This window comes from Charadrius vociferus, unplaced genomic scaffold (genome assembly GCF_000708025.1).
Source record: "Charadrius vociferus isolate BGI_N301 unplaced genomic scaffold, ASM70802v2 scaffold423, whole genome shotgun sequence".
In the NCBI taxonomy this organism is placed as follows: Eukaryota; Metazoa; Chordata; class Aves; order Charadriiformes; family Charadriidae; genus Charadrius; species Charadrius vociferus.
This window is the reverse complement of record NW_009648149.1, coordinates 446,336-459,180: the sequence shown is the minus strand read 5'-3', so window position 1 is coordinate 459,180 and position 12,845 is coordinate 446,336. Positions and strand designations below refer to the sequence as shown.

General features: G+C 43.0%; 1 protein-coding gene across 1 annotated transcript; it reads left to right on the top strand.

Annotated features, from left to right (window-relative positions):
- The first annotated feature begins 1,134 nt into the window (after window positions 1-1,134).
- FPGT (fucose-1-phosphate guanylyltransferase) lies at window positions 1,135-3,512 on the top strand. The gene is given in 5 exon segments (XM_009883957.1): window positions 1,135-1,189; window positions 1,192-1,227; window positions 1,230-1,274; window positions 1,277-1,375; window positions 2,062-3,512. Coding segments are annotated over 5 exon segments (1,686 nt in total).
- Window positions 3,513-12,845: the final 9,333 nt, after the last annotated feature.

Genomic DNA, 12,845 nt, shown 5'->3' with positions numbered 1-12,845 from the left:
GGCCGCCGCCTGCCCCCCTGCGCCGCCACGGGCACCGCCGCGCAGGCACGGCCCTGATCCACCTTCCCTTCGTTTAATGCGGTTATACTCGTACAACGCACTCGCGTAGTTATTCCCCATCGGGGAGAAACGGGCTCTGTGCTTGTGTGCGGTGGCAGCTGTCCTCTGCAGTGAAAGGACCCCAAAATGCTGCTGAAGTCTGAAGCGTTAATTACACCACAATCGTAGATTGGTGTTAAATAGCGTGTGGTTTTGATTCAGTTGTGCAGCGGCTCGCATCATGGGTCGGCTGCTTTTGGGACTTAGTAGAAGTTAATTTTGGCCATTACGCATCCCGTGTAACATCTGGGACTCCACCGTGGTGCCTCTGACTGAGCGCCTGTTGGCGGTACTACACGGCTCCTCTGAGGGTATCCTGTGGAATACAGCATATCGCTAACTTGTGGGTTTTGTAAATTCGTACTACTAACCTTAACCTGATGGTTTAAACAATTTGAATGTGTTTTAATATATTACCAACGCACAGAAAAAACCTAGAAGAAAATCGTCTGACTGTCCATAATACCTTCCTGTAATTCTTAATTCCAGCTGACTGATGACGAAGGTACCCATTCTCAGCAGTCTGCCTGCAGTACAGAATAATAGGCAGAGATTAATTTTCAGAAATTTAGGAATTTTAAGCTGTAGGAGCACATAAGAGTATCACAAACTATTTCCTCATACCCTGAATGTTTTTCCTCATTACCACGTTGTAAATGTCCACAGCACTTTTGAACACTTGCTTCGAGGCGTTATTGAACTTTTCTGTGACTTGTTACCTACTGGAGCTCAGTTTTTTGGTTAAGGTACGGCCTCTTGAAATGGTGAAATCCTTCTGAGGCCGGGGCCATTGGGAGAACATCTGGGAGGGGAAAACAGGGTGTTTTCCCCCGAGCTGTCTGCTCAAGATGCCCTCTGCTCTGAGCGCATCAGGCTTCCACAGGGACCGTCCATCATCTTCATGTGATTTTATCAACAGCAGACAGACTGTTCTGTCAGAACTGGTTTAGGAAATTAGATAGGTATTGTGCGCCCGTTGACAATCAGTTTGTTTAAAACATCACCTGGGCAGTCATAAGGACTTTTAAAAAATAAATGACAACTTATTTTCTGCAGCAGAAGGCAGTGTTTAAAACATGCTTCCCGATCGCTCACCTCAGCACCAGATCCCAGTGCGCTTCACCTGTCAGTGCGGATATTATTGGTGCCCTTTTCAGCAGACACTAAAATATTGGTTTTTTAGGAAATGGCGGATCAACACTTCACGTTCTTCGATGCCTGGAAGATCTGTATGGTGATAAATGGACTTCTTTTATTGTGCTGCTAATTCACTCTGGTAATGCTGCTTTACATTCCACACTCTAAAATTGTATGCCCCTCCTTTTTTTTTTTTTTCCTAAAAATAATACGATGGCAGAGAAGGAGTCAGAGTTGTGAAATACAGTTCTGAATCTGAATTAAGCTTCTGCCTTGAAATACCCATTTAAGGAGATGGCCCTCCGACTACAGGCAGGCTGAATACCTGCCGTCTTGTGCCGTTGGTCAGAACACTGCCAAAAGGGGCATCGGTTCTGTGGAGGAGAAAGAAGCCAGGCAATAAGAAGTCACCAGACCAAACCGCTGCTTAGTTGACTCATCTCTGACTTAAAATTCCAGGCAGGGCATTTTGGTTTTTTAAGCGAAAAGCAGGCATCGTTTGCTTTCTTCCCTTTAGTCATAGACAAGTGGTCCCTATTCCAGCTCTGAAGCAAACTAAAGATAACAAAATCAAACACAATTTTAATCTAAGCTGTTTAAGGCATGCTAAATTTTGGACGTAAAGTCACATATGCTTTGAGAAATGCTTGAAGAAGAAGGATTGACGATTTTTTTTCATCTGTCATTTTTTGAGGAGTAGTTGGTATATGACCAAGCTGGGGTTTTTTTATACCTCTGTGTAGATGTAAAATAGCTGTATAGGTTTAGGTTTTGGTTACTTATTTACAGTGTCTCTGTATAATTAAAAATGTCTTTTTCTTCAAGGTGGTTACAGTCAACGTTTACCAAACGCAAGTGCACTGGGAAAGATTTTCACAGCTTTGCCTTTTGGCGATCCCGTTTACCAGATGCTGGAACTGAAGCTCGCCATGTACATTGATTTCCCCAGTCACATGAAGCCAGGAATTCTCATCACGTGTTCGGACGACATAGAACTTTACAGCACTGGACTTACAGAAACTGTCACATTCGATAAGCCTGGATTTACCGCGTTAGCTCACCCTTCGGATTTGACAGTTGGGACCACTCATGGTGTGTTTGTTCTAGATCCATCCGGTTTTTCCGGAAAAGGAGGACTTGAATACACGTCTTGCCATCATTTCCTGCACAAGCCTGATGTTGAGACGATGCGCCAGTGTGGCGCAGTGTGCCTAAGAGGGAATTCTTCTCAGCTAAGTTCCTCTGGAGACCACAGTGACTCAGAAATGGACGCAGAGTGTGTGTATACAGACAGTATATTTTACATGGATCATAGCGTTGCAAAACAATTACTGACGTTTTACAAGCAGATGGGCACTCTTTGCTGTGAAATCGATGCATATGGTGACTTCCTCCAGGCCCTGGGACCTGGAGCCACTCAAGATTACACAAAAAATACAAGTAACGTTACACAGGAGGAATCACAGTTAGTAGAAGTACGGCAGAAGCTATACTCTCTTCTGAAAGGAACCGCACTTAATGTTATAGTCTTGAATAACTCCAAGTTCTACCACATTGGAACTACACAAGAGTATTTGTTTCATTTTACATCTGACAGCAAACTGAAATTTGAGCTTGACTTGCTGCCTGTGGCTTTTAGCACCTTGTCTGAGAAAGCTGGGCCCTTGGATCGATCGGCAAGCATCATTCAAAGCATACTCGAGCCCGGCTGTTTTATAGGGCCTGGGTCCATCATTGAGTACTCTAGAATTGGGCCTGAAGTCTCAGTAGGGAAGAACAGCATTATTAGTGGATCGCACATAAGTTTGAAAGCAGATGTTCCTTCAAACTGTTTTCTGAGTTCATTAAGTATAAAAATGAACGATCAAGTAAAGTACGTTAGTATGGTGTTTAGTGTAGAAGATGACTTGAAGAAGAGTGTGAAATTGTTGTCAGATATACATTCACTCCAGTTTTTTGGAGTCAGCTTACTGGCATGCTTGGGCCTCTGGGGTGTAAAGGTTTCAGACCAGCTCTTCTCCGGGGAGAACACACGTTTGGGGTTGTGGACTGCTAGGATTTTTCCTGTTTGTTCCACTTTAAGTGAATCAGTTAGAATGTCATTAAAAATGTTAAATTCTGTGCAGCATACGTCAGCTTTTAAACTGAATGACTTTAAGCTCTTGTCTGTTGAAGAAATGCTCACTTACAAAGATATAGAAGACATGTTGAAGTTTAGGAAGCAAATTTATGATGAAATCCGTCTACAAAGACGAGAAGAGAAGTCTGATTTATAGAATGAACAGTCCTTGAAGAAATTTCCTGTTTTCTTTTGTGGATGACCGATTACTTCCCGTCTTGTAAAAATCATAAGAAAAAAAGTACACAGATCTTTTCTCTGATATCATTGAAGTAGAAATAATGAAATTGCATTAACAATGTTGTTGTAGCATCACATTAATAATGCAGCAAATGCAGATAAACTATTCTTTTGATGAAAGAATGAAATATTTCAGATCTCAGAAAACGCTAATTAGTGACTTTTCTTGCGGTACATGTTGTTATGTTTCGTAGTCTTTGTCAGTAAGAATATGATACAGAACAAATTAATGAGAAATTTGACTGAAAACTGCTTTAAAAGTTTTTCAAAGTAGAACATTAGTTCAGCAACATGGAATGATATAGCAATAACTTCTGGTCCTGTCTTTTCATGCAGCCTTTTACAGTAGTGTTCTGAATAGGTAGAGATATATTTATTAAAAGTACTTTTTAAATCAAGACATCCTGTCGTAAACATTAATCTTTTTCTTTCTCTATTTTTTTATTTTGTAAATCTTTTATACTTTCTTGGTTTTCATCAGAGGAATAAGATTTGCTTGAGAGATCATTCTTTCCCTTGTGACTATGAATATTGGGGTCAAAACCTACTAATTTTTATTTTTTTTTACCGTTAGTCGTTTGGAAGCTGGTAGTTCGATTGCCAGCAACCAGCTTTTTGTTATCCACAGATTTCTGATGTGTGCCACATGAAAACCTGCATTTTGTATTTCTCTAACCTGAACTGTCAGAGCCCTTGGAGCGATGCTTAATCCTGATGGAGACCAGTGGAGTAAATAACAGCAGGGAGGTTAACTATAGCGAGCAGTACCACGATGCACATCTTCAGAGAAATGCACAGTATCTATTTTCTCGTCCCCTTCTCCACCCTTCCCTAATAAAAATGTCCTTTTGTTTCTAGTTTAGGTGCCAAAGATCCGGCTCCAAATAGAAAAGTATGCTTTTTATACTATCTGTTCTGGCCTGATCAAAAAGGGAAGTGCCTATTTTATGTGTACAACTTTAAATGTACTTTTCTCTGTTCCTTCTTCCTCGCCCCCCTTTTTTAACAATACAGGAAGTGTCACAGTAGGTGATGCCGGTGCTCGCCTGGCCTGCCCGTCTCAGGCTGTGGCAGCACAAAGGCGCTGTGCAGGGAGAGCAAGCAAGCCTGTCCGGTGCTGTGATCCTCTGTCTTCAGCAGCTCATGACATCAACAATCGGTATATACTTTAGTGCTACAAGGTGGGGGAAAAGCTTGTTCACTCTAAGTTTATATTCAGATACCTCAATCATTTATTTTTAATTTTGCTTCTATAATGACTGCATTTTTAACTTTTCCATTTCATGCTATTTTTAAGAATCCGCTGTGTATTATATCAATGTAATTTGACTGCAAACATACCTTTTTCTCTTGCATTTATCTATGAGTTTTCATGTTTTATTTAATGTTTCATTAACTAGGGAGTGTTTATCTCCCTAGTGAATGAATTCCCTAATGGCATCTTTCTTACGCCACCTCCAAGGTAGTAGTGTGGTATCTCATGAATATTACCCTAGGTGGTTTAACCTTCACCAAGTTTCTTCCTCATTCCAAGAGACATGATTCTATGACATAGTCTTTTCCCTGAGGATCCCTTCCGAACAAGAAATACAAAGGAGCTAGACATGGAGATTGGGAATTTTTGAGGTTGACTTCAAAGGAATAAGGAGAATTTCTGAGCAAACAGAGGTTTTAAAAGTCATTATAAAATATCAGTTTAGCAATGGAAACAGCAGTAGATTCACAGATATTAAGGTCCAAGACAAATGCATAAAGTCACAAAGTAAAGAGTTATAGAAAGTGCAGCATGAAATCGTGGTTTGTGTGTCATCCTGTTTGCTATCCTATTTGCCTCCTAGTCATCTATGGTTAGAGTATACGGAATGTTCTGGGAAAAACAAATGTTTGACATGGACTTTGCATCTTTTTGCAGTTGGAGACCAAACTTTGTTCTGAAAAGACTTCCCTGATGATTGCTCTACTGCTAGACAAGCTTCCTGGATGTTTAGTAACAGTGAAATGAAGTTGCATTCTTTTAACATGATTATTCACTTTAACTGTTACAATTGCATTTATTCTTAATTCCCTAAGTACCACATATTGATTTCATTACTGAAAGGAGTCTGGATATAAATAGAAAATGAATTTGCTTCTGACACATAAGTAATAGGAAAAAAGAATGAGGAAAAACATACTGTCTGAAGAGCTTTTGGAAAGCATTGGGGTAGACGTGATCAAATAGCAGTTGCTATGGTCTTGGAACCTGCGTCCTTCCAAGAAAAAATGAAGAAAAAAAAAAAAAAAAGGCAGAGGAGTGGAATCCTGGTTGTAGACTTAAACTACCATGCCTGGCACCTGGGTCAGCAGGCTGCCTCAGGCTCTGTCAGTCCGCCAGCTGTGCAAGGAAAGGTCAGAGGTATTTCTTGGAGTATTTCTCTCTCAGATTTTCTTTCGTGGCGTGCTGCTGTCCTGCCTGCCCTGCCCTGGGCTGCTCCGACATGCTGGCTCAGCTGCAACCAGGACGGGTGAGAAAATTCTGTCTTTCTGACATCCTGTGTTAGAGAGTGACTGTCGGTTTGACAGGGCAGTGATCTCCACTGGTAATCCCTTAACCTCAGCAGCCTACAGGGCTGACGGTAAACCCGGGCTCACGCTCTTGTGGTAAGTGGTGTCAGCCTGGCGGGTGCTCTGTGGGGTCCCCAGAACAGCCTGGCACTTGCAAACGGTAAACACTCATAAGAACCCCAGACTACACCATTCACAGATGACTGCTGGAAAGCTCAGCGGTGTCTTTCTCACCGGGGGCAGTAACAACTTTTGCTGTGCGTGGTCCTGCTGTCAAGGATCTAAATGAGGAAAACTTCTGTAAAGACTTGCTGAGAGTATTCTTTGCCCGTGGCCCCAGAGAGCGTGGCTGTGCTTTCGGCAGTGTGCAAAGGAGCTGGATGTCGGCACACCTCAAAACACAAAATTGTTCCTGCTCATGATATTCTCTTCTACGCAGTTTGTAGAGCATGGCCCAGTGCAGCTATTGCTTAAACAAATGGTGTCTGCATTTAAACACGCCAAATGTGTGGTCAGACGCTGCTTCGTTTATAGCTCTTGAAGTATGTGACTGAGTTGAATAGCTTGTGGCTAAACACTTCAGTGAGGAGCTAGAAATATTTTCTTAACCTTTGAATAAAGGCCTAAGATACCTTTTTTTTTTTTGCAAACCTGTGAAGTGTGTAATGTCCAGTCTGGTCTAACAGTTTTTAGCAGCATGTCAATTAATTTCCCTGTTAGGAAATAAAACATTTAGATCTTGAGGCAAAGAACTTAATAAAAAAAATAAATCTTTTGTAATGGAACAAGCATAGATTTGATTTACTCAGTAAGAAACATTAGACTGCTTTAAGTCTTTATGCCACTCCACGCCTTCCTTTTACACTAAATAATTTTGTCTTAAATTTTAGAAAGTGGATTTTGGTCAATATTAGCCATAGGTAATGTCATCAGGCTTAATGAATTTATTCCACAGGTATTGAAATATCTGGATTTGTAATATTCTTCATTTTAAAACTACAATCAAGTTTAATGTAGTATTTTATTAGAAACAGTAAAAAATATATTTAATACAGAGCTCTATTAATTATTTTCTCATATATTTTCGTATCATACAGGGTTACGTGTGTGCATATTCACGCTTAGGAATAAACACTTTTACATATAAGCTTCCACTAGCTTCCACTGAGCCACGGGAAGCGCATGTTTGCCCATTGAATTTCTAATGCGTCCGTAATCCTTTGTGGTCTTTCTTACTATCAATAAAATTATCATTGGGAAGTATGAGATTAGAAAGTTTATGGAAATATTCAAAGAAAACGGACCATGCCATAGAGAATGTTAGCACATGAAGACTGATAATTGTATTGGCAATCCAGGCATCCATCTGTCAAGGGCTAGTGGAATTTAAAAATTAAAATACACATCCATTGCACTTAGATGAATTTTGTTGAAAGGATTTGGTAGATATGAGGCATATTTTTCTGCAGGCTTTTTTTGTGAATTTTAAATGCTGAAACGTGGCTACAGAAAGTAGCTAGTTTTGTTGATTCTACTGCATCAGCTTCAGAATAAAATCTTAAAACCTGGAATGAACACCCTATTTGATTGAAGTCACTAGGAGTTTTGCTTTTGATTTAAGCAGGGACCAGGATTTTGCCCCCGGAAAGCATGTTGAGGGAGTAAAGGTTTCTAGAGTCCGCCAGGGATAGGAATCCGTGAAGTGAGGAAGAGCACGAGCTGCAGAGCTGTGGTGTATCCTGAGAGCGAGTGTTGTAACCTGCGCACACTGCCAAGCCTTCGCTGGTCCTTGCCGGGCAGCCTGTGGCGTTCTGCCGGGCACTGGCTGAGCTGGGATCTGCCGGCGAGGCAAGCGCTGCGCTGCAGAGCACAGAAGTGACCAGAACAGTTAGTCTGTAGTGGGTGTAATGTCATTTTTGAGTTAACACAATGATATTGGAGAGAGAGAAAGGAGATGACAGAGAAGCAAGTATTTGTATGTCACCTTGATGACACATTTGAAAAATAACGTCTCTATTTAGGCATGAGAGAACTCGTTGCTGTATGTATTGCAGCTATTTATGAAGCGTGCATGTTTTTTAGCTATAACAAATTCTAGTCCTTAAAACAGGGGCTATGTTATAGTGTGATCAAATCTTATAAAAATCAAAAAGACTTCAGACTGGAGACTTCCTGACAATAATAATCTAAGTTTGATATACACAATATGTGTATGTATTTTATTCGTATTGCTTTTTACAAACTTTAGCTTATCTTTCACAGTCTGCTGTTAAGGTAGATGACAACAATTTTCTTATGCAACCAGCTGGGATAAACTTGTCCCAAGGAAACTGAGAGACTTGTGCAAGACCACACAGTAAAATTTAACAGCAAGGTAATAGTAATTATGGGGTTGCTGGTTTCTAGTATCAGATTCTGAAAAAAAGACCATCATGGCATCCTGGCCCATGATTTTCCTCCAGGCTGAGTAATAAAGGATGCAACACTGAAATGACAGTCAGATAGGACCGTCTAAGAACAAGAGGCATCTATGGAAATTTGGAGTTTGATTTTGATTAAGGCTTATTGAGTTTCCTAGATGGATGCAGTTTTTGTACAGGCCTCTAGATCGTTGCCTGGCTCTGTCTGTCCTGAAACGCAACTCAGGCTGGTACAACCTCAAATAAAGCCAAGATGAGTGTTTAATGATTTTATTCATGTCAGCTTTCTTTATTTAATTAGTTTTGCTGTGTAGTGCAATAATAGGGCTCATAATGAACATCATCATAATGATTTCGCTCAATGCTTTGAGAGCATGCTATAATGAACAGAGATTTAGCCATACTGTATATATTACACTATGAAATCTGAGAGAGGAGGATTACTTCAGTAACCTTTTAGGCAGGAAATTGAAATCTGAGAAATTGGGCACTTAAAAAAGAACACAAGGGAAAGCAGCTGAAATAAAAATGAGCAGCTGAAAGATATCTGTGCCAGAAGGATTTGGGGACCTGACGAAAGAAAGCTCCAACAATCATTTGGATCTGTGTAAAAATGTTCTTGACTTGGACAGGGAGCTTGTCTGTACTGGAGCTCAGCGGTTCCAGCCTCTTCCCATTCCTAAATCTCTGATGCAACAGCTTCATTTTATCCTCTCTGCACACGTGGAAAATTAATCCCTGTGCAAATGCCAGTGTAGTATTGTGAGGACAAAAATAGCAGTACTATTCTTCTGTACACTTCTTTTAATCCACTGCCGCAGAGAAGCTGTTGTAAACGCCCATTTCCTTATATGGGCTACAGAATTCCTTGTACTTTATTTTCATAAAAATGCTTTTTTTTTTTCACACCCTTTTCATTTTCTGTGACATACCTGAATGTCACCAGAATGACATTGAAAAGTATAGGAGCAGCTTACAGCCTCTCGAAGTAAATGATAGATATGAACATGTCCTAATTAATTTGAAATAAAGATCATTTCAGAAAACTTAATCCTGTAAAGCCTCCCTGTGAAGGACATTTAAAACCAGAAAAGGGAAAAGAATTTTTCACGTGTTTCTCTTGTAAGATTGGACATGACAGCTGCACATTCCAAACATAAAACTGCAATAAAACTTCTAAAAAATTAATCAAAGAAATTTGTACAGCTCAGTAGTCTGTAAACATTACATCTGAAGACTTTACTCACTGAAAAACATCGCTCTTGACATTTTAGTGCTACTTGTATAGATGTTAATTAGAACTGGGCTAACATAGTAGTCAGTGCAGTTTGTTCTTTCTTTTCTGTTTGCAAATGGTCTGCAAACAGGCTCGGCAATTATTAATTTTTGCCTTCCCCCCCAGTTTCAATTATTCTGCAACTGCTTCACAGAGCCTACGATATGAATGCTTCAAGAATTCACCTGAAAGTTGCTTTCATGATGAGCAAAGCAGTGGTGTTGACTTTGCTGACTGACTGAATTATCCTCCCGTGCTGTAGTTTCCAGTGGTCTTTCCTGAGTGTCCATATGAATGGATCTTCACCCATACAAATGTTTGCAAAGAGTGAATAAAAATATGGTATAGAAACCGGTGACTTATTTTTGATATATTTTCATAAAGTAGATTGTACTAGAATATAAATAATATGCATGGTATTTACTTCTTTTAAAGCAAGTAATTTTATCTCGCTCTCATCATGAAAGTTTAAGGGTCTTACTTCATAAAGCGGTTGTACTAAAGTGCATTTGCTGTGCAGAAGTGAACAAAGCATTTCTTGGGCTATGGAGTCTGTCCCGGTCCTGTCTCTGTCAGAGTTGGCTTGGTCTAGATGGAAGAAAAGTCCTGTTCTTCAGGCCGTGAGGGGTGCCAAAACCTATTGTGTCAGTTCCAGATCTCTCCTCCTGTCACCGTGCCTCACCTCGTGGCGCTGCGCCTCTCCTCCATGCCTCATTGTGCTGCACCTCGCCTCACGCCATCTCAACACACCTCTTCTTTCTCCCTGTGTCTCACCAGGCCTCTCCTCACCACTCTTTGTGACAAGCTCAGTCTGGTCTGCTAGTGTTAATAATTCTCGTTTTGACTTTCGGGCCCTGTATATTCAACAAAATAGTTGCAATCGTAAAAAGTAGATTAGAAGCAGCCCATTTAATGCTTGTGACAAAAGCCGAGAACAAACCCATAGAGATACCAGAAACAGAAGAGACCTTTATTTTAAGTCGACAAGAGCTTAAACGGTTTGATGAACAAAATGGTAAAAAGTAAAAGGGGGGAAATTGTGACAAGCTCAGTATTGTTTGTTCACCAAACCTAAAAACTCTCATTGTTACAGTGTTTCATGAAAGGCAGCTGCTTGGCAGGATGGGGCAAGATAGCCAACATCTGCTAAGCAAGCAAGGCCAGGCTGCAAGGTCGAGTTATGCTAACATCATAAATTGTGAAAAGGCTTGGGAGGAAAGGAAAGGGGGAGGCTCAGTCAAGTCCTGCTAACATCATAAATTGTGATAAGACTTGGGAGGCTCAGGAAGACATGGAGCCTTCATCCCTGCGACCACCAAAAAGCAAAGGAAGAAAGAGGACGACCCCCTAGCAACAAACCGCGCAGACGCAGAGTACACCACTAAGAGAAACGCCTACACCAGAAGTAGAAGAGTATAAAACCAAAGACTTTTGTAACCCAGGTGCGCGCCGTCGGCAGAGTGAGACTCCCGGGCCGCCCAGCGCTGTTTTGCTTGCTGCCGCTTGCTAATAAATCCTTCAAATTTAATTGGCTCTGTCTCCTCGCCTCACTTTGTGAGACTAACTTATAACACTCTTCACCTCGCTGCTCTGTGCCTTGCCTCACAGCTTCCCACCACGTGTCTGACCGCGCTGCTCTGGGCCTCGCCTCTGCTCATGGCGCCTCTCCTCAGCTTATGGCACCTCACCTCAGTGCTCCTGTGCCTCGCCTCAGCACGCCTCACCTCGCCGCTCTTCACCTCACCTGCATGCTCCTTGCTTCGCCTCACCTCCTCTCGCTTCTCCTTCAGCTTTGCGGAACGCCTTTTCCCTCCTCTCCTGCCTGCAGGCAGTGCCACATCAGCCGAGGGAGCGGGACAGCGGGGCTGCCCCAGAGGTGCGGGGCCGGCACAGCCCCTCCGGGCGCTGACAACAGCCCCGGGGGTTCCCTGGAGGGAGCGGGAGCTGCAGCACCAAACCCAGACAGCAGAGGGGGGCTCCCGGGGCCAAGGGGCTATCACGGGCCTGTTTCAGGCTATCTCGCAGTTTTTACCTAAACTGACAGACTTCCAGTTCAGATTGTACTGGACATCCCAGCGCCTAGGTGACGGCAGGCTGAAGCCAAGCCCTTCTGAAGTCGTAACGTGCATGGAGCAGCTAAGTCACGGCCATGGCGAGTCCCCCAGCACGGTGGGGGTGCTGTCACCTCCTCCACGGTACCCGACTCTCCCCCAGCCAGCCCAGGCTGAGCGGCAGCGTTGCTATCAGCACCTCCGTGGGGGTAAGCCTGGTGAGGATAAAGAAACATGAGGAAATCAAGCCACAGCGTCCATCCTGGTGAGTTCAGGGGCTCAGAGGAGAGGGGGTTACATTTTTACAGCCTTGTAAACCTTATAATCATTATAAGGTTTTCTTTCATAAATCTCAAGACTTTTACAAAAAAAGGAAAATATGATTACTGGTTTTATCATTCCAGTGAAAACTGCACTGCATTTACCCAGATCATGTGACACAATAGCAGAAAAGTGAGAAATAAAACATGTCTCTCCTGCCTGTGGAGATGCCGTGCCAACGGTCCCCACAAGACGCGCTGTCCCAGGAGCCCAGGCTGGCTGCGTGCCAGCAGGTCCCCGCGGCGGCGGCTGCAGAGGAGGTTTGCTGAGGGCGGGCAATGGCACCTCACAGCGCTCCCGGCACCCGCTGTCCCTGGCGCGAGGCAGCGCGGAGGGCCGCCCGGCGCGGGGAGGCGGCTGGAGGCGGGATGGTGCGAGGGGGAGGCACAGCGCTCCTGAAGGCCCATCCAGGCCAGGTGATGGGCACCGGGGCAGCTTCCTTGCTGCTCTGCTGCCGAGCAGAGGGCATAATGCAGTGCTGCATACGTGTGTGTGGTGGACAGGGGAAGGCTGGCTCAGATGCCTGAGAACTGATACCCTGGCCAGGTACAGCTTGGTGAGCAGGACAAGGGCAGTGATCATCCCCCTGTCCTCGGCACTGGTGAGGCCCCACCTCGAGTGCTGTGTTCAGTTTTGGG